The sequence below is a fragment of the Salmo trutta genome, chromosome 29, assembly GCF_901001165.1.
Source record: "Salmo trutta chromosome 29, fSalTru1.1, whole genome shotgun sequence".
Lineage (NCBI taxonomy): Eukaryota > Metazoa > Chordata > Actinopteri > Salmoniformes > Salmonidae > Salmo > Salmo trutta.
In genome coordinates this window covers 25,413,236-25,435,575 of record NC_042985.1, presented here as the reverse complement: position 1 = coordinate 25,435,575, position 22,340 = coordinate 25,413,236, and the positions used below count along the sequence as shown (strand labels likewise).

General features: G+C 44.5%; 1 protein-coding gene across 1 annotated transcript in view; it reads left to right on the top strand.

Moving 5' to 3' along the window:
* LOC115167227 (protogenin A-like) overlaps positions 1-22,340 on the top strand; it is a 40,089-nt gene extending 17,749 nt beyond the window's left edge. Inside the window, exons 3-19 of the mRNA XM_029721418.1 lie at positions 3,074-3,218; positions 3,416-3,549; positions 3,705-4,001; positions 4,106-4,265; positions 4,719-4,966; positions 6,606-6,770; positions 7,678-7,983; positions 10,755-10,943; positions 18,107-18,202; positions 18,313-18,499; positions 18,712-18,839; positions 19,462-19,632; positions 20,624-20,800; positions 21,098-21,221; positions 21,349-21,490; positions 21,621-21,734; positions 21,874-22,340. Coding sequence (XP_029577278.1) covers positions 3,074-3,218; positions 3,416-3,549; positions 3,705-4,001; positions 4,106-4,265; positions 4,719-4,966; positions 6,606-6,770; positions 7,678-7,983; positions 10,755-10,943; positions 18,107-18,202; positions 18,313-18,499; positions 18,712-18,839; positions 19,462-19,632; positions 20,624-20,800; positions 21,098-21,221; positions 21,349-21,490; positions 21,621-21,734; positions 21,874-22,287 — 3,197 coding nt within the window. The 3' untranslated portion in view covers positions 22,288-22,340. The remainder of the gene's footprint in view (positions 1-3,073; positions 3,219-3,415; positions 3,550-3,704; positions 4,002-4,105; positions 4,266-4,718; positions 4,967-6,605; positions 6,771-7,677; positions 7,984-10,754; positions 10,944-18,106; positions 18,203-18,312; positions 18,500-18,711; positions 18,840-19,461; positions 19,633-20,623; positions 20,801-21,097; positions 21,222-21,348; positions 21,491-21,620; positions 21,735-21,873) is intronic.

Here is a 22,340-nt window from a genome sequence, read left to right as displayed (position 1 = left end):
CCTTCACTGATGTAGCCTAGTACGTTGGTTGCACTGGGTCCCAGTTGTACCAGGAGTGGTTTGATTTGTTTATGATAATTATGTTGATGTTATCCAACCCTGGGGCTTTTTGGTAAATATTTGATTTATCCCAGTCCTTCCAAAAATGTGATTTAAATTGAGGTCTGTATCAAGAGCAGCACACCATCATTTATTTTAAAGTAACTGTCCAGCGTTTCCAGATTTCTATGAAATATGATGTATTATTAATTACAATATGAGTGAAATAGTTTTCTTTCCAAAAAATTGTAATTAAGTGTGTTACAATACGGCTTTTCTGTGTTGGAATGGTGTGGGCGTGGGACACACTCTTTTCAAGCCACTTCGATACAAAGTGATTTTCGTAGCAGGTTTGGAGAGCATTTTCACTAACCCTAACCTTAACCCTTTTCCTAACCGTAACCTCAGTGTCCTAATCGGCTATGTTAAGTCTCCTAACCTGCTATGAAAAAGTCATTTCGGTATCGAAGTGGCATGAAAAGAGTGTTTCCAGTGTGGGCGTACCCCAACAACAGAGTAGAATTGACTGGTCATATCATCCTCCTCAGGAGGATGACATCATCCTCCATGAGGAAATAGCAAGCATTTTTGAAACAGTCTGTTTGAGATACAAATTTTATGTGGTGTTTTTTAAGTGTTTTTTTCTCCAATTTATGCTTTGGCCACAAATACAAGTATAGGATCGTGAGTCAACACAATTATTTGGGTATAAGTTAACATATTATTAACTTTTAAAAGTAATATTTTCACTGGACAGTAACTTTAACAAACTATTGACCTGAGGCGTCATTAGTTGAAAAGGGGGATGGGAGTGGATGACCTTAATGGCTTTTGGGTTTTTTATTGCTTAGTGACTGAAAAAGGGGGTGGGCATAATGTTCTAGATTATTTTGTATAACTTTTTTGAAACGATGAACAATTTATTCTAGACATTGAACTACTTGCAACATCATTCTTAACGGTGGATAAGGTTTAGGTGAAATCAGTAATGGGACACACGCTGTGTACATGAGGGTTCTCATGGAGTTTAGTTTCCATAAAGTTCAGGTGGTGTCTGAACTGTATGGAATCCAAGCAGGATGTTGCCAGACCTCTCTACCAATCATCACCGTTCGGCTGCACTAATCCCACTCTTTGTCTCAGGGGGATTAAAGTATAAAATCAGTGGCAAATAATATGTTGGTAACAGTTATAATGATGTATTAATTGCTATAAGCATATGAGACATATTATATATGTTGTCTCTCTAGGAATAGACCTAGAGGTAGGCCGAATTAGGAATTAGATGCTGTGTGTCTGTGAGGACTGGGTGCCTGTGAGGACTGGGTGCCTGTGAGGACTGGGTGCCTGTGAGGACTGTGTGTCTGTGAGGACTGTGTGTCTGTGAGGACTGTGTGTCTGTGAGGACTGTGTGTCTGTGAGGACTGTGTGTCTGTGAGGACTGTGTGTCTGTGAGGACTGTGTGTCTGAGGGTTGGTTACATGTGATGTTGTCCTTTAATGCTACTGTTAGCATAGAGCAGTCCTTTTAGGTTCCCACTGGCTGGCCATTTGTCTGGCCTGTCAAAGGCCTCACTTTCAGTATCATCTTTCACTGACTGATCTTCCCAAACGCTGCTGCTCCGTGAGTGGAAAATGAATCAATGATCTCAAACAAAATGGATCAAGCTTCCCATCCTCCTCCACATGGCCTCATCACCAGCTTTGGGCTTAATAACTCTGTGTTCAAATATAAAGAGTTTTACAGCAAGCTTATGAGGAATTTTATTTCAGTTGAAGTATTAGTAGTAGTCATTAGGTGGGCCACTAAAAGTTTGTGTGCATGGCACACATTTGACTGATTGACCTCTGCTCATGTGCGTAGATGTGCATAGTAGAGGAGCTAATTAATAAGATGAGCCTAGCAGAGATTTCCTCTGCTCTCTGATCTCCTCAGGGTTTAATGTGCTCCAGCCAGGATGAGCTGACAGGTACCTGTAACATGCTGGTTTGTTTAGGTTAGTTAGGGCCTCGGGATCCCCGTCTGATATCCGATGTCTGGTGCTTGTATAACACCTCATTTGAGGGAGAACTGGAGCTTATGCATTTTCAAAGAGAAGGTGAGAGACAGGGCAAGGTTTTGTAAGGAGAAAAAAACAACAGCTGATTTCAATAGCGGACTAACCTACATCTCAGGGCAAAGGGTCTTCCTGTGACTGTCTTGATTAGAGGGCAATGCATCAACACATGAACTCTGTCTAGGCTGTAAGGAGAGGAGGTCAGGGAGAGAATTTGTCTTGGAGGGGTAAGGTTGGATGGATTGTGGGGCTCTTCAGATCTTGCTGTCAACAGCCCTTGTGATTATTCTTGGCAAATGTTCAATCTCAGTGCTAATGTACAGAATTTAGGTTGATTTGAATAGGATAGAGATTTCATGTTGGGACATGGCAGCTCCATGGCAAGTAGTTTCATGGACAAATAAATGAATAAAGGGGATGGCAGTTGGGGTAGTGATCATTTCAGTATAATTGTGCACATAGATTTTCCTATTTGCAATGAAAATTCTAAGAATGAGGTTCAGCTTCACAGCACTACAGTCTCACTATCAGGCAGATGCTGAAGTGGGTTGGCCTTTGCTGGGTATGGGCTTTAGTGAGATGGTAACCTGAAAGTGAAGTACTGTATATTTTTAAGATATGCCTGGCAGCTCAATATATTCCCTTATTTCCATAAATGTCATTGATTTCCATTTTAACTGAACAGTCCTAAGATACAGAGGCTTAGTTTTACTGATAGAAAGACACGTAACCTTATCCACCAAGATGAGCTGCCGAGCAAGAGAGGATATTGGGCCATGAACATACATTTTTTGATGATTGGTCTTATAGATCCAAATGGGGAAAAATACAATACTAGAAAAACATAATTTCATAGTTCTTGCTTTCTAATGGCTGCATTACTAGTAATCATCTCTTCACAAACATGTACTGTACATTAGAGAATGTGTCTACTCTTGTAGTACACAGTGTCTCACCATTCCTTGTTTTGTTCTGTAGGTATCTCCCCCTTTACAAATCAGCCAACATCCATTGTGGTGACAGAAGGATCAGTCGCCCGTTTCACCTGCAAAGTCACTGCAAGCCCTCCTCCCATCATCACCTGGGAGTTCAATCGGGTCACGTTACCGCTGGCAACTAAAAGGTATGCATTCTCATTATTTCATTATCATGCCATGTCATTAATTTTATCTGTAGATGGCATTTGAGATTATTGTAGAAGTCTATTACGATTTTAAACTGTACATGTCAGAGTGATAGAAATATCGGAGCTGTGTGCTCATCCACCATTATATATGATGTCAGTTGTATTGATTGTCTTTGTGTTCTTGTCTCTCCCAGAATCACAGTCCTGCCCAGCGGCGTTTTGCAGGTCCACGGGGTGGAAAAAGGGGATGCTGGGAACTATCGTTGTGTGGCGACCAACATCGCCAACCGTCGCCGGAGTACAGAGGCAACCCTCACTGTCACTCCAGGTGGGAGATAGTGGAGAATTAGCACTCTTTTCAGATTTAAACATAATATATTCACAAGCACTGCATCAAACGTTATAAGCCCAATAAAAGCCAAGTTATATTTATGTTGAGTAGTGAAGTGGGCACCCTGGTCAAATCCTGTCTCCCCTCCACAGCTCCAAGCCCCAAACTGCCTCAGAGGCCTCGTATCATCGCCGGGCCCCAGAATGCCACTGTGTCCCTGCACCAAAGTACCATCCTGGAATGCATGGCTACAGGGAACCCCCGACCCCTCATCTCCTGGAGCCGAGCCGACAGCAAGTCCATCGACGTGTTCAACACCAAGGTGCTGGGCAATGGCAACCTCATCATCTCTGACATCAAACCCCAACACGGAGGAGTGTACATGTGCAGAGCCACTACCCCTGGCACGCGCAACTATACCATCGCCACAGCCAACATCACTGTGCTAGGTAAACACATGTTAGTCGTCTGTGTAGAGCTCCTATAAGTGTCAGTTGTTATTACAGACATCATTGTTGGTGTTTGTTACATCTATGACTTTTCCCTTATCCAGCGCCTCCGTCCTTGGTGGAGTGGCCGGAGAGCCTGACCCGTCCGCGTGCGGGCACGGCCCGCTTTGTGTGCCAGGCTGAGGGGGTTCCCCTGCCCCACATCACTTGGCTGAAGAACGGAGAGAAGGTCCACTCCAACGGACGCATCAAGATGTACAACAGGTCTGAGCTCTAACACCAGATCGACTGTAGCTAATAACTCTCTGCTCATGTTTGTCTCCCTCTCAATTCTTTATTTATATGATCATCCCATTGTTTTATAAATCCCTGCCTCCTAAACACCAACCATATTGTATGTTCTGCTGTATGTTAATTGAAACAGAATCCCTAATTCCTTTACCCCCCCAGGTAAGTTGTCTTTGTTGATTGGAAACTCAGTCCCAATTAAAAATTAATCAGCCCTTCCCTACAGAAGAAAGGAAGCTGAATAATTTACTAACGTGCTAATGGCATTTCAGTGGATTTCCCACTAATTTGCTTCCTCTGCCTTGGCTTGTTAACGGTTTCTGATTTGAAAGAGAATGATAGAGCTGGTAAGCGACTGGTTAAGTATTGGTAGGGGAAACTGGAGGAGGGACAGAAGTCTAATATGGCCATGTGTGTTTTGTCCCACAGTAAACTGGTGATCAACCAGATCATCCCTGAGGATGATGCCATCTACCAGTGCCAGGTAGAGAATGAGCAGGGCTCTGTGCTGTCCATGGCCCGGCTCATAGTGGTGATGTCAGAGGACCGGCCCAGCGCGCCCAGGAACATCCGGGCTGACACTGTATCCAGCTCCGCCATCTTGCTGGCCTGGGAGAGACCACTGTACAACTCAGACAAAGTGATCGCCTACTCTGTGCACTACATGAAGGCTGAAGGTGAGATATGATAGCCAATTCAGGGGGAGCCTCTTCTATGTCTTGTACCTTTTCAAGCAGAAACTCTTTTTGATGTTGGCAGAAAATAGTTAATGTCATATGTATTAGGGCATTCCATATTAATGGCCTTGGTAGACCCAGGAGTTAACACTGTTTAGAGTCCTGAATGCTCCGCTTCCTCCTTGCCCCCAGAACGGAATGTGGGAGATTGACCATCTGTTGTTAATAGTTGGTTGCTGGGCAGAGGTCAAGGAAAAGGATGATTACTGCACCAAAGAAAGAACAGCAGCTTGCTCTGTACAAACAGGACAGGCCCATAGGCGATCTCAAGCCCTGTGCATGGGTTTTAAAGGTGCAGGAGCACCCTACACTAGATGAGATGCAGGATAGACAGGAACCGATCACACGAATACAAGGGCTGCACTGTTGTCACTAGTCACCCCAGTCATTGACTGCTGGACCTTTAGCTTTCCTGGGAACCTGTATTGTTGATGAAGAGGCACCAAGAGTCACATTCAAACAATGTAACAGTTCAGCACAAATTTTATCCAGTTCATTCAGGCACTGTTGTTCATCGCCGGCAATGGAATACCATTGTATAGGCCAAATGTACGAATTCCATGCAGCAAAAGAAACACCTGCTAGGCTATGTAAGGATAAGGACGTTAACGGAAGTAAGTTAGAAAATCTGCCCCTTTCTCCTTAAATAACTGGCGTCTGTATAGGATTTGGTGCACTTGATTAAGATTACGTGAAACATTCTGTCCGGTCTCAGAGAATGGCTGGCCGTTGAGATTGACAGGAGTGGTAGCACCGAAGAATTCTGCACCTGAGGTCTCAGACACAGAGCCTTGGCACTAAATGGAGGTTCTAATGAAAGAAGGAACTAATTAGTCTGTGTGTTGGAGTGTGCTAATCCAACAGAGGAGATTCTGTCAAGGCACTGGGACAGTATGAGCTGGACTGGGAGGGAGGCTTTGTGTGTCTTTTCAGGGAGGTTTCCTGGGCCTTTCAGGCCTCTGGACAAGGCCTTTTCTGTTTACTCTCAAGGATCTTGTTTACCAGGTCAGACTTCAGGCTGGACGATTCAATACGTCCTGGCTACAAGTGAGTCTTTTGTGGGACCTTCCTAATCTGTGCTAATTAAACTGCTATTAGGCTCAGCCAGCAATGTGGGAAAATTGAATGCTGGAAATTGGCTTGAGCAATGTTGATGAAATTGTCTATAAAAGGGGAAGGAACCAGTTTGATTGAGTTGACACTTTTTGTATATTGTCCATACTGAATGGACCAGAAGCTCACTGTTAGAGACAGATGTACAGCTTAACTTTGTAAGAATCAGGCGCCTCAGACAAGGAGGTTCCTAAAGCCAAAGTGATTATGTTCTAATTGCTCTGTATACTGATGGAAATCATTGAATGATGATTATGGAAAGTTATCAAAAGTTGTCTTTGTACTCAGAATGTATGCAAATCTTCATAGACCCTTTTATGATTAGGTCCCCCTTTGGTGCCCTAAAGAGTTTGCATTGAAGGATCAGATCCCCTCTGAAATCCTTGCCTATACATGCAGCTTACAACTCTCTGGGTGGTAATTGATTAATTGATTAAATGTGTGCCCTTTTCTTCCCTCAAACCAGGCTTGAACAACGAGGAATATCAGGTTGTCATTGGCAACGACACAACCCGGTACATTATTGATGACCTGGAGTCAGTGCGGAACTACACCTTCTACATCGTGGCCTACATGCCCATGGGAGCCAGCCGCATGTCCGACCATGTGTTCCAGCACACCCTGGAGGATGGTGAGGCCTCGCCGTTAGCTCCCACATACACAAACATACAGTCCACCCTGGCCTTTATCGGGCTGTAACCCAGGGAAACAGCCATAACTGTCACCCCAGGCTGAATAAAAACACCCCCAGATGAATAGTAAAGAGAATGCTTCATATTGATCCTGTAGTCATTGTGTAAGGTCTTCTATCACTCTAATGGAGGACTCAGAGGATGTTTTCCAGTGTGTTTAAACTGTAATGAATAGGCTGTAGAGAGTGGGCAGTACTGTAGGTCCTGTAATGAATCTAGTGGGGCTGACCCCTGGCTGTCTAATTGGGGTCGTCTCTAAGAGGTGCGCCAGAGGAATAGAGGAGTCTAATAAGGAAGGATTATATGGTGGACCACTCGGCTGGTTAAACATTAGTCAGGCTGATATTTAGAGATCAGTAATGACCCTCTCTACTATAATATAACTCTCCACAAGGGCCCTTCACAGTTCACACCACCCCATTAAATGTTTCTGCACTGTGCAACCGTGACCACCACTTATGATCAAGGATAATTACATTTCTTTCATATTCCACAGAAAATAACTGGCCTATTGTCCTTGATTTAGGGAATATCTGTCACATGATTGTATACCAGTCTAAATCAGGTTCCATCTATTTATTGTGTACACTTGCAGACTTACTGAATTGATTTTCCAGTAGGATTGAGTGTGACACACAGTGAGCTGATTTGTATCTCTGGGTTTGTTCATTATAGTCTCAGTAGTTAGCTGTTACTTTAGCAATCGCAACTCTTCCTTTGGTCCCCACCAAAACACGATACAAAACAACCATAAATATGGACAGAAACCAGAGACAGTAACACAGTAATGAACAAGTTGGTGACTGTATAAGCCCCTACATGACCACTCTGTCTCCCTCTCCACAGTGCCCCTGCGTGCCCCAGAGCTCAGCCTCACCAGCCGCAGCCCCACAGGCATCCAGGTGTCCTGGCAGCCCCTTGCAGCCAAGCTAAGCCGCGGCCGGGTGTCGGCCTACCGCTTGTCCTATCGTACCAGCGCCGACCAGGCTGTCACCCAGCTGGAGCTTCCTGGGGAGAAGACCCAGTATCTCCTGGAGGGCCTGCAGCCCGACACCATCTACCTCCTCCGCATCGCTGCAGCCACTAGCGTGGGCTGGGGGGAACAGTCAGCCTGGACCTCCCACCGCACCCCTAAGGCGTCCAGCGCCAAAGGTACTTACACATGCTCCTCAGTAGTAGCGATGAGTTACTGGCAGCTCCTTGATGGGCCGATGCTCCAGGCATTCAGGCATGCACATGGTATTTTTTCTAAAGTTAAACATGTGCTCTGTGTGTCCCAGTCTTATGACTAGGTTGCTGCGTGCGCATATGTTTGTACAGATATGATTACAACTAATCACTTCCAGTCAATCAATGTCAAAAGACATACGTAAGCCATAACATCTTTGATGAACCGGAATTTCAACCTTAGATTTGTAAAGCTACCACATCACAGAAATAAACATGTAAGGCCTTACTTCCTGCCTTACTTCCTGCACTGACTTATCATGCACACTAAAACCATCATGCCTTGCAGGCGCATAGTGAGAGCACACTTCCCTCTACACATAGTCAATATAGGAGCAAAGAGGCTGGATTAACTCTGAACCTTTCTTCTTCCCAGTCCTCTGTGTGAGAGAGAGCCATGAGAAGAGCTTGCTCTAATAATCTTGTTAAGGCATTGCGTTTGTTACTTCATGACCTTTGGCCCGCTCTGTCAGTAACATCGGAATGGCTTCAGTCATGGGTCATAAAAGAGAGGCCTCTGGGTGGGAGGAAGAATAGTTCTGTTTAGAGCTCCATCTGAGCCTCAGGGGTGGGGGAGGGGACTGCTGCCCTCTCTCTCTCTCTCTGTCCCTTTGGAAACAAACAGGATCTTTTCTAGAATTCTGCCAGGATCATGTCTGCTGAATAGGCATTCTGTCAGTAGAACTGAGGACCAGGCTCATCTCTGCTAGTGTGTGTTTGTGCCTGGCTGTGAATCTGTGTGCCAGGCTGGGGCATGGCATGGATGTGCCTCTGGTTGGGGCCTGAGGCTGGGAGCCGGTTATTTCCATCAGATAAAGCCAGTGAGCCGCTGGGTGGAGAGCATTCCTGTTTTCAAGGAACAAGACAAGCTACAGAGTCAACTTGCTCCCAGCCTGCCACCCTGCATCTCTTACAATACAATACTTTTTGGTGACTTTGCCCCTATTTGTCCAGCAAATTATTTCTGGGAAATCTAAATAAGCATGTTTCTGCCATGTTAAATGGTTTACTCTTAATAATTTGGGTATCCCAAACAAATGTGTTCCTGGACAAGTCCTTAATTTGTTGTTAAGGACTAGCTAACCTTTCTTTATAAATAGTTGTGGACTGTCAATAGTAACAAGGCTCTGAATGGTATCTGAATATGAAGCAGACCTTTATGAACACATTGGTGTGGCCTGGCCATTGGGCTTAAGGTAAAGAAGGCCTGATTGGGTAACGGGGGTTGGGAGTGGGTGAGTTTCATATACTCCCTTGACTTGGTACTATTTCAGATAAGCTGGTTAAAATAAAGACATCTGAATAAAAATGAATAGTCATGCAGGTTGAACTCTGTATATAAGTAGTACACATGACCTTTAAAAAGAGAGATTCTGTTTGAACCTTACATCCTCAGAACTGTACTCAATAAATCAAATTGTATTGGTCACATACACATATTTAGCAGATGTTGTTGCAGGTGTAGCAAAATGCTTTTGATAAGAAATAACACACACACAACAAAAATACGGCAAAGTTGCTTAGGAGCTAGAAGCAGAGCTGCCATCTCTTCACAAAACAATTACATTAAATAAATACTAGGATGTTTACTGTGACTCTAACCACAGATCTCTCTTTGTGTCTCCCCAAAGGGACTCAAACCACAGATCTCTCTCTCTTCGTGTCTCCTCACAGTGCCTCTAACCACAGATCTCTCTCTCTTTGTGTCTCCTCACAGTGACTCTAACCACAGATCTCTCTCTCTTCGTGTCTCCCCACAGTGACTCTAACCACAGATCTCTCTCTCTCTTCGTGTCTCCTCACAGTGACTCTAACCACAGATCTCTCTCTCTTTGTGTCTCCTCACAGTGACTCTAACCACAGATCTCTCTTCGTGTCTCCTCACAGTGACTCTAACCACAGATCTCTCTTTGTGTCTCCCCAAAGGGACTCAAACCACAGATCTCTCTCTCTTCGTGTCTCCTCACAGTGCCTCTAACCACAGATCTCTCTTTCTCTTTGTGTCTCCTCACAGTGCCTCTAACCACAGATCTCTCTCTCTTTGTGTCTCCTCACAGTGACTCTAACCACAGATCTCTCTTTGTGTCTCCTCACAGTGCCTCTAACCACAGATCTCTCTCTCTCTTCGTGTCTCCTCACAGTGACTCTAACCACAGATCTCTCTCTCTTCGTGTCTCCCCACAGTGACTCTAACCACAGATCTCTCTCTCTTCGTGTCTCCTCACAGTGACTCTAACCACAGATCTCTCTCTCTTTGTGTCTCCTCACAGTGACTCTAACCACAGATCTCTCTTTTCGTGTCTCCTCACAGTGACTCTAACCACAGATCTCTCTCTTCGTGTCTCCTCACAGTGCCTCTAACCACAGATCTCTCTCTCTCTTCGTGTCTCCTCACAGTGACTCTAACCACAGATCTCTCTCTCTCTTCGTGTCTCCTCACAGTGACTCTAACCACAGATCTCTCTCTCTTTGTGTCTCCTCACAGTGACTCTAACCACAGACCTCTCTCTCTTCGTGTCTCCTCACAGTGCCTCTAACCACAGATCTCTCTTTTTGTGTCTCCTGACAGTGCCTCTAACCACAGATCTCTCTTTTTGTGTCTCCTGACAGTGACTCCAACCACAGGTCTATTTCTCTTTGTGTCTCCTCACAGTGACTCTAACCACAGATCTCTCTCTCTTCCTATCTCCTCACAGTGCCTCTGGCCCCTGAGCTACAGTTGGAGCCTCTGAACTGCACCACCATCATAGTGCGCTGGCAGCTGGCACCAGGAAACTCTGTCAGCGTCCAGGGCTACAGGCTGTTCTACCACGAGGAGAGCCAGGCTGAGAGTTCCCCCATCCATCTGCGTGTCCAGGACAACAGGCACACCATTGGAGGCCTGGGTGAGTAGACTCCACATAGTACCCCCGCCCTATGATCTCATTGTTGCTGATGACATTTGTCTTGATTTTGGATTTCAATTGCAAGATTAAGAATATGTCCTAGTCAATGCATGGTTACACAATGAAAGTCCTCCTTAAATTGGATTCGGATCAAAGATGCTCTTAAAAAACGTTTTCCTTGTCCTCACCAGGCATGTTTAAGGTATTTTTAAGATCAGAAAAGCCCATTAGTTTGGCAAGGACAAAGTCTTTTCATGTGAGTTGTGGGGGCTCATGTCCAGAGGTCCAGAAAGAAGCCAACCCCCCATGACCTTACGGCCCTGGCCTGGTTTCCAATGTATGTCCCCCCCAACAGATTTAGAAATAGCTGCTAGCTGGGACTGAGGAAGGGGTGTTGGGGGCATATGCTGGTTCTCTGGCCTCTGGGTCAAATTCATTTTGCCAAGTTGGAGAGTGTGGAAGGAAAGGGAGTCCCACACCACTGCAGTGGACAACTGACCATCTGTGGCCAGAGGAGGTCGGCCAGGTGGCCAGCAGCTGAATTTTGAATCAGGAAGCTCTGGCACTAGACCAGGATTAGAAAGCATAAGGGGTGGGGGTGGGGGGGTTTATACAGTATGTGTCCCCTTTTACCTTTTTGTTTTCTTGCTACAGTATGTGTTTTGTTTTGTCATGGAGGGGTCTTACTGTGAAGGAGGCGATAAATATGACTGCTGAAACTTCCCCCATTTTGGCATCAGCTGTTGTTTAGAATGACACAAGGCTATAGTATTGAGTAGGTTTTTAAAGTGCTGTACTTTATGAAATATTTGTTGTTTTGAATGGATAATTATTTTTCAATAGAGAGTATTTTATAAAGCTTGAGGTAAAACCTATTGGAAAGATAAGAGAAAGAACATATGAAGTCTGGCTTTTTGTGTACATTCTCCTTTTCCTCATGAACCACATTCTCCTCCTGGAATAATGAACATAGTGGACAAACAAGTTGTAGTAATGTGATATAGATAGATATCACTAAAACACACTTACTATGCCTTGGTTTTTCATTAGTTTCTCATTGTTTAATGACCTCAAATGTGCTTGTTTGATAGAATAGCTGGCAGAGGTGTATTCCAGGGCTGTCTTTAGAGGAGAGGGAAGCTGTTATTGTGGAGCAGATTTATGGTGTGTTTTATGACTGCTGTGAGCAGAGCATTTGGAGGAGCATTCACATCAAAGGCTTTCATTGTGTTAGGCTTTAAGGGCCACAAAGAGACTTAATTGACCAAGAGTCAACCGAATTCTGCCCCTCACCACTGGTAACTGAGTCTTTCTGTAAATGCATATCCATGGAATGTGACTTGTAGTATGACATGTTGAAGAGAAGTATGCATCTCATTTATCTTCCCAAAGGTTTCCCCCCTCAAGGAAGAGCAGTTTAATTTGTCACGTATTACCGTCAGTGTCAGATAGGTTTTAGGTACGATTTCAGTGCCTGCCCATGGCACCACATTTTTACAACGTTGATTTCAGTAAGTGGTGTGTTAAACAGAGAGACAGCTTCAGATACAAATACTGACTTGACTCAGTTTTCCCTTCGGATGTGCTTTGGTCAGTTTGGTGTGATAATAAACCAATATGAGAAGTGTAACATTAAGTCATTTTTTATTTTCGTGGAGGTGACCCACATCTCCAAACAGGGTCTTTTAATTAAAACGGTGTGTTCTCATCAATTTGAGTCTGCTTTAATGTCCATGTTTGCCCATAATTGAGTAGTCCCTGTTTCGATTTGACCTTCCAAGGACAGAACAGCAGTGGAAAAGGGCATTTCCCTATTGATTTTGTTCAATGTTGTTTGTGTGACAAACCATGACTTATGTCCTTTAATAAACTATACATATTGTGCCCAGTAGGACATTGTTTTCTTACTGACTTTTAATCAGTCTACTTACTATTGAATTGATGAAGTGTTTTATCCATTAGAAAACACTCTGGATACTTCTAATAACAAGATTATTTACCCTCCATGGCATGTCTGAAGTAGAGAGCAAAATGGAGCTTCAATTAAAATGTTCATTGGATTTTATCCAGGATAAAGGATTACGCTGTAATGTCTCTGATAGTAATGCAATTAATAGAGGCTTTAACTTTAACTCTTTACTTCACCCAAGGACACTTGTGACAGTCACACGGGTTTGGAAACCACAACCACACACAGACTAGAGAATGTGTTCGATCAGTCAGGGATTATGAACAACACCAATCTCACTGAGTGACTTGATAAGTATTTCAGATCCCTGGGACCTAAATTCACTTAGCTTTGATGTGGTAAAGACAACAAGCCAACCGTTACTGTATTATTGACTCAATGTTGCTCTAAAGTGCACAAATAACATACCTCTCTAACAGAAGAAAAGACATGAACATGGTGAGTTCTGAATCTGTAGTAGAAACAGACCAGCTCTGCTCTGGCCATTACTAAATGATCTCTTAAGACCATTCCACATGACTGAAAGGGCTCTCTAAGTTAGGAATGTGAGAGGTTGTAGCTCAGTGTATAAATGACATGGTGTTGAAATACTGAGGTCCTCCCATTCATGTTTACTCTTCCTGTGGCATAGTCACGGTTGAAATACCTCCCATACCTGTTGGCACCAGGACTGGGTGTACGGTAGTAGATTTATCTCATAGCTTGCCCATTGTGGAGGGGTCTTTTCTCTGGGAAAACATTAGTTATTGCATGCCTGGTGTCAGATAAAAGGTAGATGGGTATTAGTGAGCCCACTACATCAATAAAGTGTGTGTGTGTGTGTGTGTGTGTGTGTGTGTGTGTGTGTGTGTGTGTGTGTGTGTGTGTGTGTGTGTGTGTGTGTGTGTGTGTGTGTGTGTGTGTGTGTGTGTGTGTGTGTGTGTGTGTGTCAGAGGGAGATATACGCTCCCCCTATGGTATATGCTGCTTTGTGGATCAGTGTGGGAGTTGACATTTATGGCCCTGGCTCAGACCCTTCTTGCTGTGGTCTGGGGGTCCATTCTCAGGGCAGAACAAAGCCTTAGGGGCCTGCAGGATCTGCAAAACGGCTGTAAAAAAAAAATCAGGTGACCACAAACAGCTCAAGAATTTCCCCACATATACAAACTGGCATCATAATTTATGGGGAGAGCAAAGCCTTGCAAGATTAACCCAACAGGCATGATGGGAAAATGAACCAGCTTCACTTTGGTGCATCTTTACGCAATGGCAGTAAGGGTTAGGCAGATTGTGTATTATTCTGAGGAAATTAGTTATGAACTTTTCTCAAGCAAAGTGAGTAAGGCACAATAAGTTTGAGTGATGTTAGTTTTTGTGATATCTAACAAGAATCATTTGGCCTTGAATCCACACACAGGGTGATTATTGCCCATTTTTTTATATGTGGCAACTAAAGCATATCTTATCTTTGTGAGGGATTTGGTGTTGTTGAATGAACCAGGGCTAATACACATTTCCTTTTGACCAGGGTTTATTGTGAGTGGCGGTTAGTGCAAGCATGGTTGACTCCATACAGAGGGGGAGGTTTGTGTGGACACCTCTTATCTTCAACCATGGAGATCCCTGATAACCTTACCCAAACCATGTGTATTACTCACAGATTTTAAAATTAACACTTCAATACATTTCCATTAAGTAAAATTCCATATTCTCTCCTAAATTGCTTACAGAAAACTTTTGCAAGTTTTGAATTTATTCAGTTTTCTGAATTTATACAGAAAACAAAGTATAACCTTAGGTCACTCCTATGTTTCAAAGAGCAGTTAAGCTGAACAATTGAGCTTGCCATATCTAATCACATTTTCATTATATCGGCTATGAAATTGCCCATTGAAGAGTTCTGCTCTCTCGCTTCACCATTTCCTCCTATTGGCACTATTTATCATCGCCTATTAAGTGACTTTTTATTTTTGTCTCTTGGTGTTTTTTCCCCTTTTCTGCTCAGTTCCCCTGCTAGACCCTCCCCCCTAAGAGCAGTGTCCATAACCCTTCCTTTGGCAGGATTTAGCTTGCCCAGATTCCATGTCAAAGGTCATGGCCCAGATGTCAAAGCCTGCCCCCTCTCGCAGCCCCTCTCCTGCATAATTACTGCAGGCCCATTGTGCTGTGGGGCTGGGCAAGGGTGGGACTGTGAGACCCTGACTGCTCCTCTTCAGAGATTGGGGCCGAACAAAAGCCCCTGGGACTGTCCAAAGCCCGGCCAGCCTGACTGTGGACACCAGAGTGGACATGGGACAGGAGGGACAGAAGAGAGCTATGCTAGTGTATACTAATTCATTGTCTTTTCCTAGAGAAAGTAAAGATATAGGAACCTCACAAATATGTGCAATTAATTTCATCAAACAATAGCTAATTAGCATAACTAAATGTTTTCTGTAGCAAATGACTACAGTAGCCTAGTCATTGACCCATCTATAATGAAGAAATATAAAGAGAGAAGCTTCATATTTTTATGCAATCATATTATCAGTAATATTTCCTTTGATCCAATTCTAAGTTGTGGTATCTAATCTTTAGACGATACCACATAGATTTTAAGACACTTTTAAGTATTTTTTTCTCCCCTCCTGCAAGTCACTTCTTTATCTTTCCCAATTAAGGCTTAGGGAACAGAGAAAGGGCAAGGATTCTGAGGGAGAAAAAAAGAGGCTCAACTCGTATTCCACACCCATGACCTCAGATTCCTTCTGAGTTTTATCTATGCCTGACCTGCTGGCTCCATTGAAACTCCTCAGGGTTAGGGGTCTTAGTGGCTCAAACCACACCCCTCGGACTCTACTACTGCCCATCCCCCTGCCTCCCATTGCCCTGACTCCACCCCCTGGACCCTCCCTTAGCCTCAAGGCCCTCAGATTGATCCTAGAAAAAACACAGTTGTTTTAGCTCTTGGAGCATAGTAAACATGATGAGATGGTTGTTCAACAAAGTGGTTGGATTTTTCACAATGACTGTAATTGCTTTTTGATATGTTCAACTGTTTTGAAGACATAGATCCTGCTCATCATTACAACATATATTTTCACACACATGCAGTGAATATGATCCTCTAGCTGTTTGTCAGATGATCAACATGGGTTAACCTTGGGTTTAGATCATTTAATTTAAGGTTTCCCAAACTCGGTCCTGGGGCCCCTCCTGGGTGCACGTTTTGGTTTTGCCCTAGCACTACACAGCTGATTCAAATAATCAAAGCTTGATGTTAAGTTGGAATAAGCTGTGTTTAAAAAAAAATGTATTTCACCGTTATTTAACCAGGTAGGCCAGTTGAGAACAAGTTCTCATTTACAACTGTGTAGTGCTAGAGCAAAAAACTAAACGGGGGGCAGGTCCAAGTTTGGGAAACCCTGATATAACTGTCTACATTTTATTTGTCTCTGAGACATGATCACAGAAACTGTTAGTAACGTAGAACTCATAAATGACTGCTTCTGTGACTGGAACTGAGGATAGGCATGATTTCAGTTTGTATCCACACTCCTGTGCTCCTCTCAACGTATGTGTCCTGGAGCACAACCTAGTGGTCATGTTCTACACTGCATTACTGTTCCATGGCGAAAGGGAAGGGGGATACCTAGTCAGTTGTACAACTGAATACATTCAACTGAAATGTGTCTTCCGCATTTAACCCAACCCCTCTGAATCAGAGAGGTGCGGGGGGCTGCCTTAATCGACATCCACGTCTTCGGCGCCCGGGGAACAGTGGATTAACTGCCTTGCTCAGGGACAGAACGACAGATTTTTTACTTGTCAGCTCGGTGATTCGATCCAGCAACCTTTCGGATACTGGTGCTCACTATTCCACTGATACTAGTGATGTTATTAGTACCTGTACATCTTCCCATGAAGTACTGCGATCTAGCTGTATAATTCTGTAAAGCATAGATGACGTTCTATACAGCCTACTACACTTCCCCCTCTCTTCGGTTGGATAATGATGTGTCATCCCACAGTCTCTTACGTAGGCCTATGATGTGCTGTAAGATCTCATGTCAGGCCGTGCAGCACTTCAGTTTCCTCTAGACTGTATTTCAGTGCTATTTCGACAACTGATGACTGAAATGCAAATCAATATGTCCCAGTGTTTTCAAAATAAACGTATTGAATTTACACTCACAGATTGAAGCTAATTTGCTTAGATTCCTCTGCTTACTCTGTGTGTAATGATGGGTGACATATTTTGAAATATTGAAGAACCTTGGAATTCCTAGGAGGCAGTAAGTCATTCGTTTGATAGATCCTCAGCTATTTCAGCAAGGTCCTCATGGTTGCAGCAGGAGCTTCCTGTAATTGCCTGTGTACTGATATTTTAATACACTGCAGCCGGTTCACCCAATACAGCTATACTCTAGCTCAGCCAATTTTTCTGGAATGAGTTATCCTATTGTTACGCACAAGACAGGGTAATAACGCATTAATATGATGAAGAATTACCTTTCCAACCCTATCCTCCTTATCTGAATATGTCATGCACAGTAACCTGGTTATTCCAGGATGACAAGAGATCGTAGTCTAGGAGACAAATTAACCAATCAATGCAGATATGAAGTGAAACATTTGGATAGTGTTTGGCCTGAACTTTTTATCAGTGGCCTGTTGGGTACAGAGTGGACATTTAACTTAGCAGCATTTGTTCTACCTGGGGTCTGTAAGGCCACTGACTCTGGCCATGTGATTGACCGCTCTGTCTTTCCTAGGGGGGGCATTGTCCTGTGGTTTAACCCCCCCCATCCTGGAGCTGAATAGGACTGACCACTGGCCAGCAGCTCTGGGTGGGGGAAGGTCTCTCCTACTCTCCCTGAAAAGGCAGAGTGATGGATAGAGGAGGCCCTCTATTGTGTGCCTCAGTGCCCTAAGCAGGGCAGGAACTGACCTAGGGACTGGCCTCCCAGCACTCAGCATCTGTCGCAGAGCTCCACAGCCAAACCTCACTGACCTCTCAGCCATGCTCTTTCTGATCCAGCACCCTCACAGCCCACTGGTTGGAGAAATCACACAGCCTCTGGTTCAGTATAATGCCCCCCAGTGGACAGACACGCTCACTTCCACTGTAGGTCACATTGGTCAATTTGAGGTGAAAGTCTATATGATGTATGCAAAAAAGTATACTATATCCATAGGTCCACAGTGAAAGATATGTAAATGTTGTTATTTTTAGACCCAAGGAAGAAGTACCATGTGAAGCTCCTGGCGTTCAGTTTCATAGGAGATGGCTACCAGGCAGACCAGACTATCAGCACCCCTGGATGTGTCTGTAAGTTCTTCACATAAAGCAACCAACCATTGTCTATTGAGACAGATGATAGTTATCAATCCTTCAACGCATGAGTACCTCTAACATAAAACAAATTCTGTGTGTATCAGCGGTCCGTGATCGTATGGTGCCCCCTCCTCCACCCCCTCACCACGTGTATGCCAAGGCCAACAGCTCGTCTGCCGTATTCCTCCACTGGGGGCGTCCGGCCTTCACCTCCAGCCAGATCGTCAACTACACCATCCGCTGTAACCCTGTGGGCCTTCAGAACGCCTCCCTGGTACTCTACCTGCAGACGTGAGTATATAATACCTTCCTCTTCATACTCCGTAGCACATAGTCATTTAACTGGATAGAGGGCGCTTAGTATGGTCATAGAACTCAGGTTAGCACTTAGTACGGATTTAAGAATTTGCAGGTCAATTGTCAAAGTATTGGATCTGATTAATAATCTCCATATACAGTATATGTTCTAAATCCATTTTTATCATTGTGGTTCTCCTCTACAGTGCTGAGAAGAACATCCTGGTCCCGGACTTAGAGCCCAACACCAGGTATGAGTTTGCTGTCCGCCTGCACCTTGACCAACTGTCCAGCCCCTGGAGCCCTGTGGTCTACCAGAGCACTCTGCCTGAAGGTGAGCACCAACATGGCTTCATACAGCAGCACATGCTGTATAGATTAATAGAATATACTCTCAACCTTTTTGGGCTCCGATGGTATTTCCTAGCCTACTGAAATAGAATACTTACTGGAATTATTGTGCCTGTCTTAAAACTGCTTATCTCCCCAGGACTCTCGCAGTCACGTATCCATAAGGCTCTGCATTCTGCAAACAAATCACAACTAGAGCGCAACCACTTGACAGAGCCTTGCCAATGAGCTCTCATTTTCCCTCTAATGGGGTTTTGCTCTTCTAAGGATTAGAAAAAGACACACAGGAGCAAATTCATTGAACTGCACAGTAGTCTATATGCTCACTCTCTCACTGCATTATTACACATATCTACACATCTCTAGGGAAAGGGATCATAAGCAAGGGCCATAGCTTGTGAGATGTAGTAATCCTTTTGAGTGACATCAAAGAACCTTCTCTGATTAAAATGTCGCTTTGGTCTAGGCCCTGTTTCAGACATACATTTTCAGTGTTCCTCAAAACTCATTATCAGTTACGAAGAGCAATTTTTTTATGGCAGTTGTACATCTTCATCAGCGATTTAGCCTCAGGGTTATTAAAACTGCCATTTTTTCTTCCCCAGCACCTACTCTGCCACCGTCAGGTGTGAAAGTGACTCTGATCGAGGACGACACAGCGCTGGTGTCATGGAAACTTCCAGATGAGCCCAACTTGGCGGTGACACGTTATACCATCCTCTACGCTTCCAGGAAGGCCTGGGTAGCTGGAGAGTGGAAGGTGCTGCAGAGGGAAGGTGAGTGAGTGAGTGAGTGAGAGAGAGAGAGAAAAAGCTGCATGCTAAACTGGGCTGCAAAGACAGAGCCCTGCCCCAGCTCCACACCATAAAGGCCATTGGATAACCCCCTCCTGCTGTCTTACCATTCAAAGGATGGATTCCATACTTGGAGCTTTGATTTAGCACTGGGGGGAAAGAGTATGATCTGTCTTTGTGGCTTTAGGTCCAATATTCTCATTCTCCTCTTTTAAGTGAGTGAAGGACTTCAATCACTCAAGATTGTAATCATTCAACATGAAACACACTGGTCAAGAGTGCTGTAGTTACTATGGACTACTACCATATAGTTAATGTGGCCATAGCAACACACACATATGTTTTGTGTACCCAAAGGCCTGACGTGTGGCAGTAAGTAATACTGGCCGGCTGAGAGTGTCCAGCTCCTGGGTAAAAACACAGATTCTGGGTAGCATAGGCGTAATTGAGAGCAGATGACTCCAGGAAATGTGAGGCATCTGATCTTTCCTTCTAAGCCACAGGTGAGGGGGTCAAAAGTGAGGCTGTTCACAAAGCCATCCTGCCTTGCTCCAGCCCCCCACCACTGGAAATCAACCCTGTCGCCCCAACCGTTACTGCAGGGAGCTGGGTGGTATTGGGAGGGGGCTTAGAGCCCTCTGATCCCTGACCCTCCGTCCTTTGCCTGACAATCTGGTCACAAATATCCCCTCATATGCCTCAGGTTTTTATGTGTTTTTTTTCCCACTGTTGTATAAACCCCTGTTCTTCATGGGTCAGTTGAAAATGGGAGAGAGGAGCAAAAAAAATCAGGCCTGACATATTTCCTCCAGTTAATTTATTTAGAGATGAATTTGAACAGCTATATTTATTACCACGTGGTGAATGACAACACTGCAGCGTGTTAAAACAATATTCCCATTTCCATGTCCTTTTATTGCTGAGGCTCAAATGGGTTGACATAGGTCACTAATCACATATTTCTCGGTGATAGGGAGCATCACCATGGCTCTACTGGAGAACCTACAGCCGGGGAACATCTACCTGGTCAAGGTGTCTGCGTCCAACGATATGGGAGACGGGCCGTTTTCACACACCGTGGAAGTGGCCGTGCAGAACGATGGCTCCACCTCCGGTCACAACCCCAGGCGCTCCCATGGCTCAGCTACAGGTTAGTGACTAATGTTGTGCATACTTGGTCTGTCTTTCATTGACTTTCATGACAGGATTCCTCTTGTTGTCGTCACTTGACCTACTAGATGTAATTCAAATTCAATAGCTTGGCCTGCAGCCTTGGTCTCCTGCTAAATTATTTACACTGTAATACATCTCTGTGAATGTCAGGGGAGGTGATTGCCAGCTGTATTGATTTTGATACACAGTGTGGAGATGTAGTACCCACACAGAGCCTAGATAGGGGTGTATGTCTCCTGTGGCTGTCTCATCACTTGTGACAACTGTCTTGCAGTGTTCTCTAGTGGCTTCTACCACCTGGACCAGAAGTCGATGACAGGGATCATCGTGGGGGTTTGCATTGCACTGATCTGCATCATCATCTGTGCCTTCATCCTTGTCTGCAGAGGCAAAAACAGGTAACCATTTTAACAGATTTAGTGTGTTGTTGTAACTTGATATGAGATTACTTTTCTGACTGCCCAGTTGGTTTGGATAGAACCTCTTCTGTTATTTCTATATTAATATTGTATGATTGTTTGACAGGAAATCGTCAGCTACTAAAGCCATCAGGCAGGAGGCTGATCAGGTCCTCTCTGCTTCAGTCCACCTGGGCTCTGAGGGCCAGGCTGAGAATGCTGATGTTATGGTGCCAATGGTGAGAGCAGACCACTTCATTGATGCCAAGGTGAGGGGATATGGCTATGTTAGGCCCTTCCTTTCCTCTAACATTTCCTCTTGCATTATGTCTCCAAAGTACATGGAAAATAACCAATGTAGACAGATTCAGAGCACTGCAAATTTCATTTAATTTCCAGGGTGGAACAAATCTGATCATCAATAGCCTCGGACCAGTTTATCCAATCACTGAGAAGAGAAATAAGTGGTTTTCCTTCATTAATCAGAAAACAATGAATGCTAAGAAAAGCCAGGTAAGAAATATAACAAACAAAAGTGTTCAAGTAAAATAACATTACTTAAATAGAACATAATCGGAGGTGAGACCAGCAGATATTCCTCCCTTTATCCATTTTAATTCCCTTCTTTGTTCACCCTTTCTTACTTACTCAGATCCAGAGGAAGAGCCATGGAATCTGCTCGTACCAGCCAGGAGTAACAGTGCTGTGCTACGAGGATGAGTCTCTGTCATCACCCAACCAGCCCACCTCCCTGCAGGTCCTGTTTGGCCCACCTTTTGACACAGAGGGCTCCTCCAACAGCGAGAGCAGCCACGAGACAGGCGACTCGGGCCGTTACTCTCATGACGAGACAGAGATGACCAACCTGTCCTCTGGTCCCAGCAGCCACCCTGCGTCTCTGAGAGAGGAGAGCGGGGGGTCATTCTGCAGTCCTGCCAAGGAGAGTGAGGGGGAGCTGGGGGAGCAGTCTCACCTCGACCTGGAGATTGGAGACTCCATGGAGAAACCGTGCAACCATCACCACGATCAGGCCACAGACAATTCCCAGCCTGCACTTTCTCTCTAGCAGTCTGTGTGACCTACCATTAATCCCCCAACCCTAAACTCACTCCACTGTTT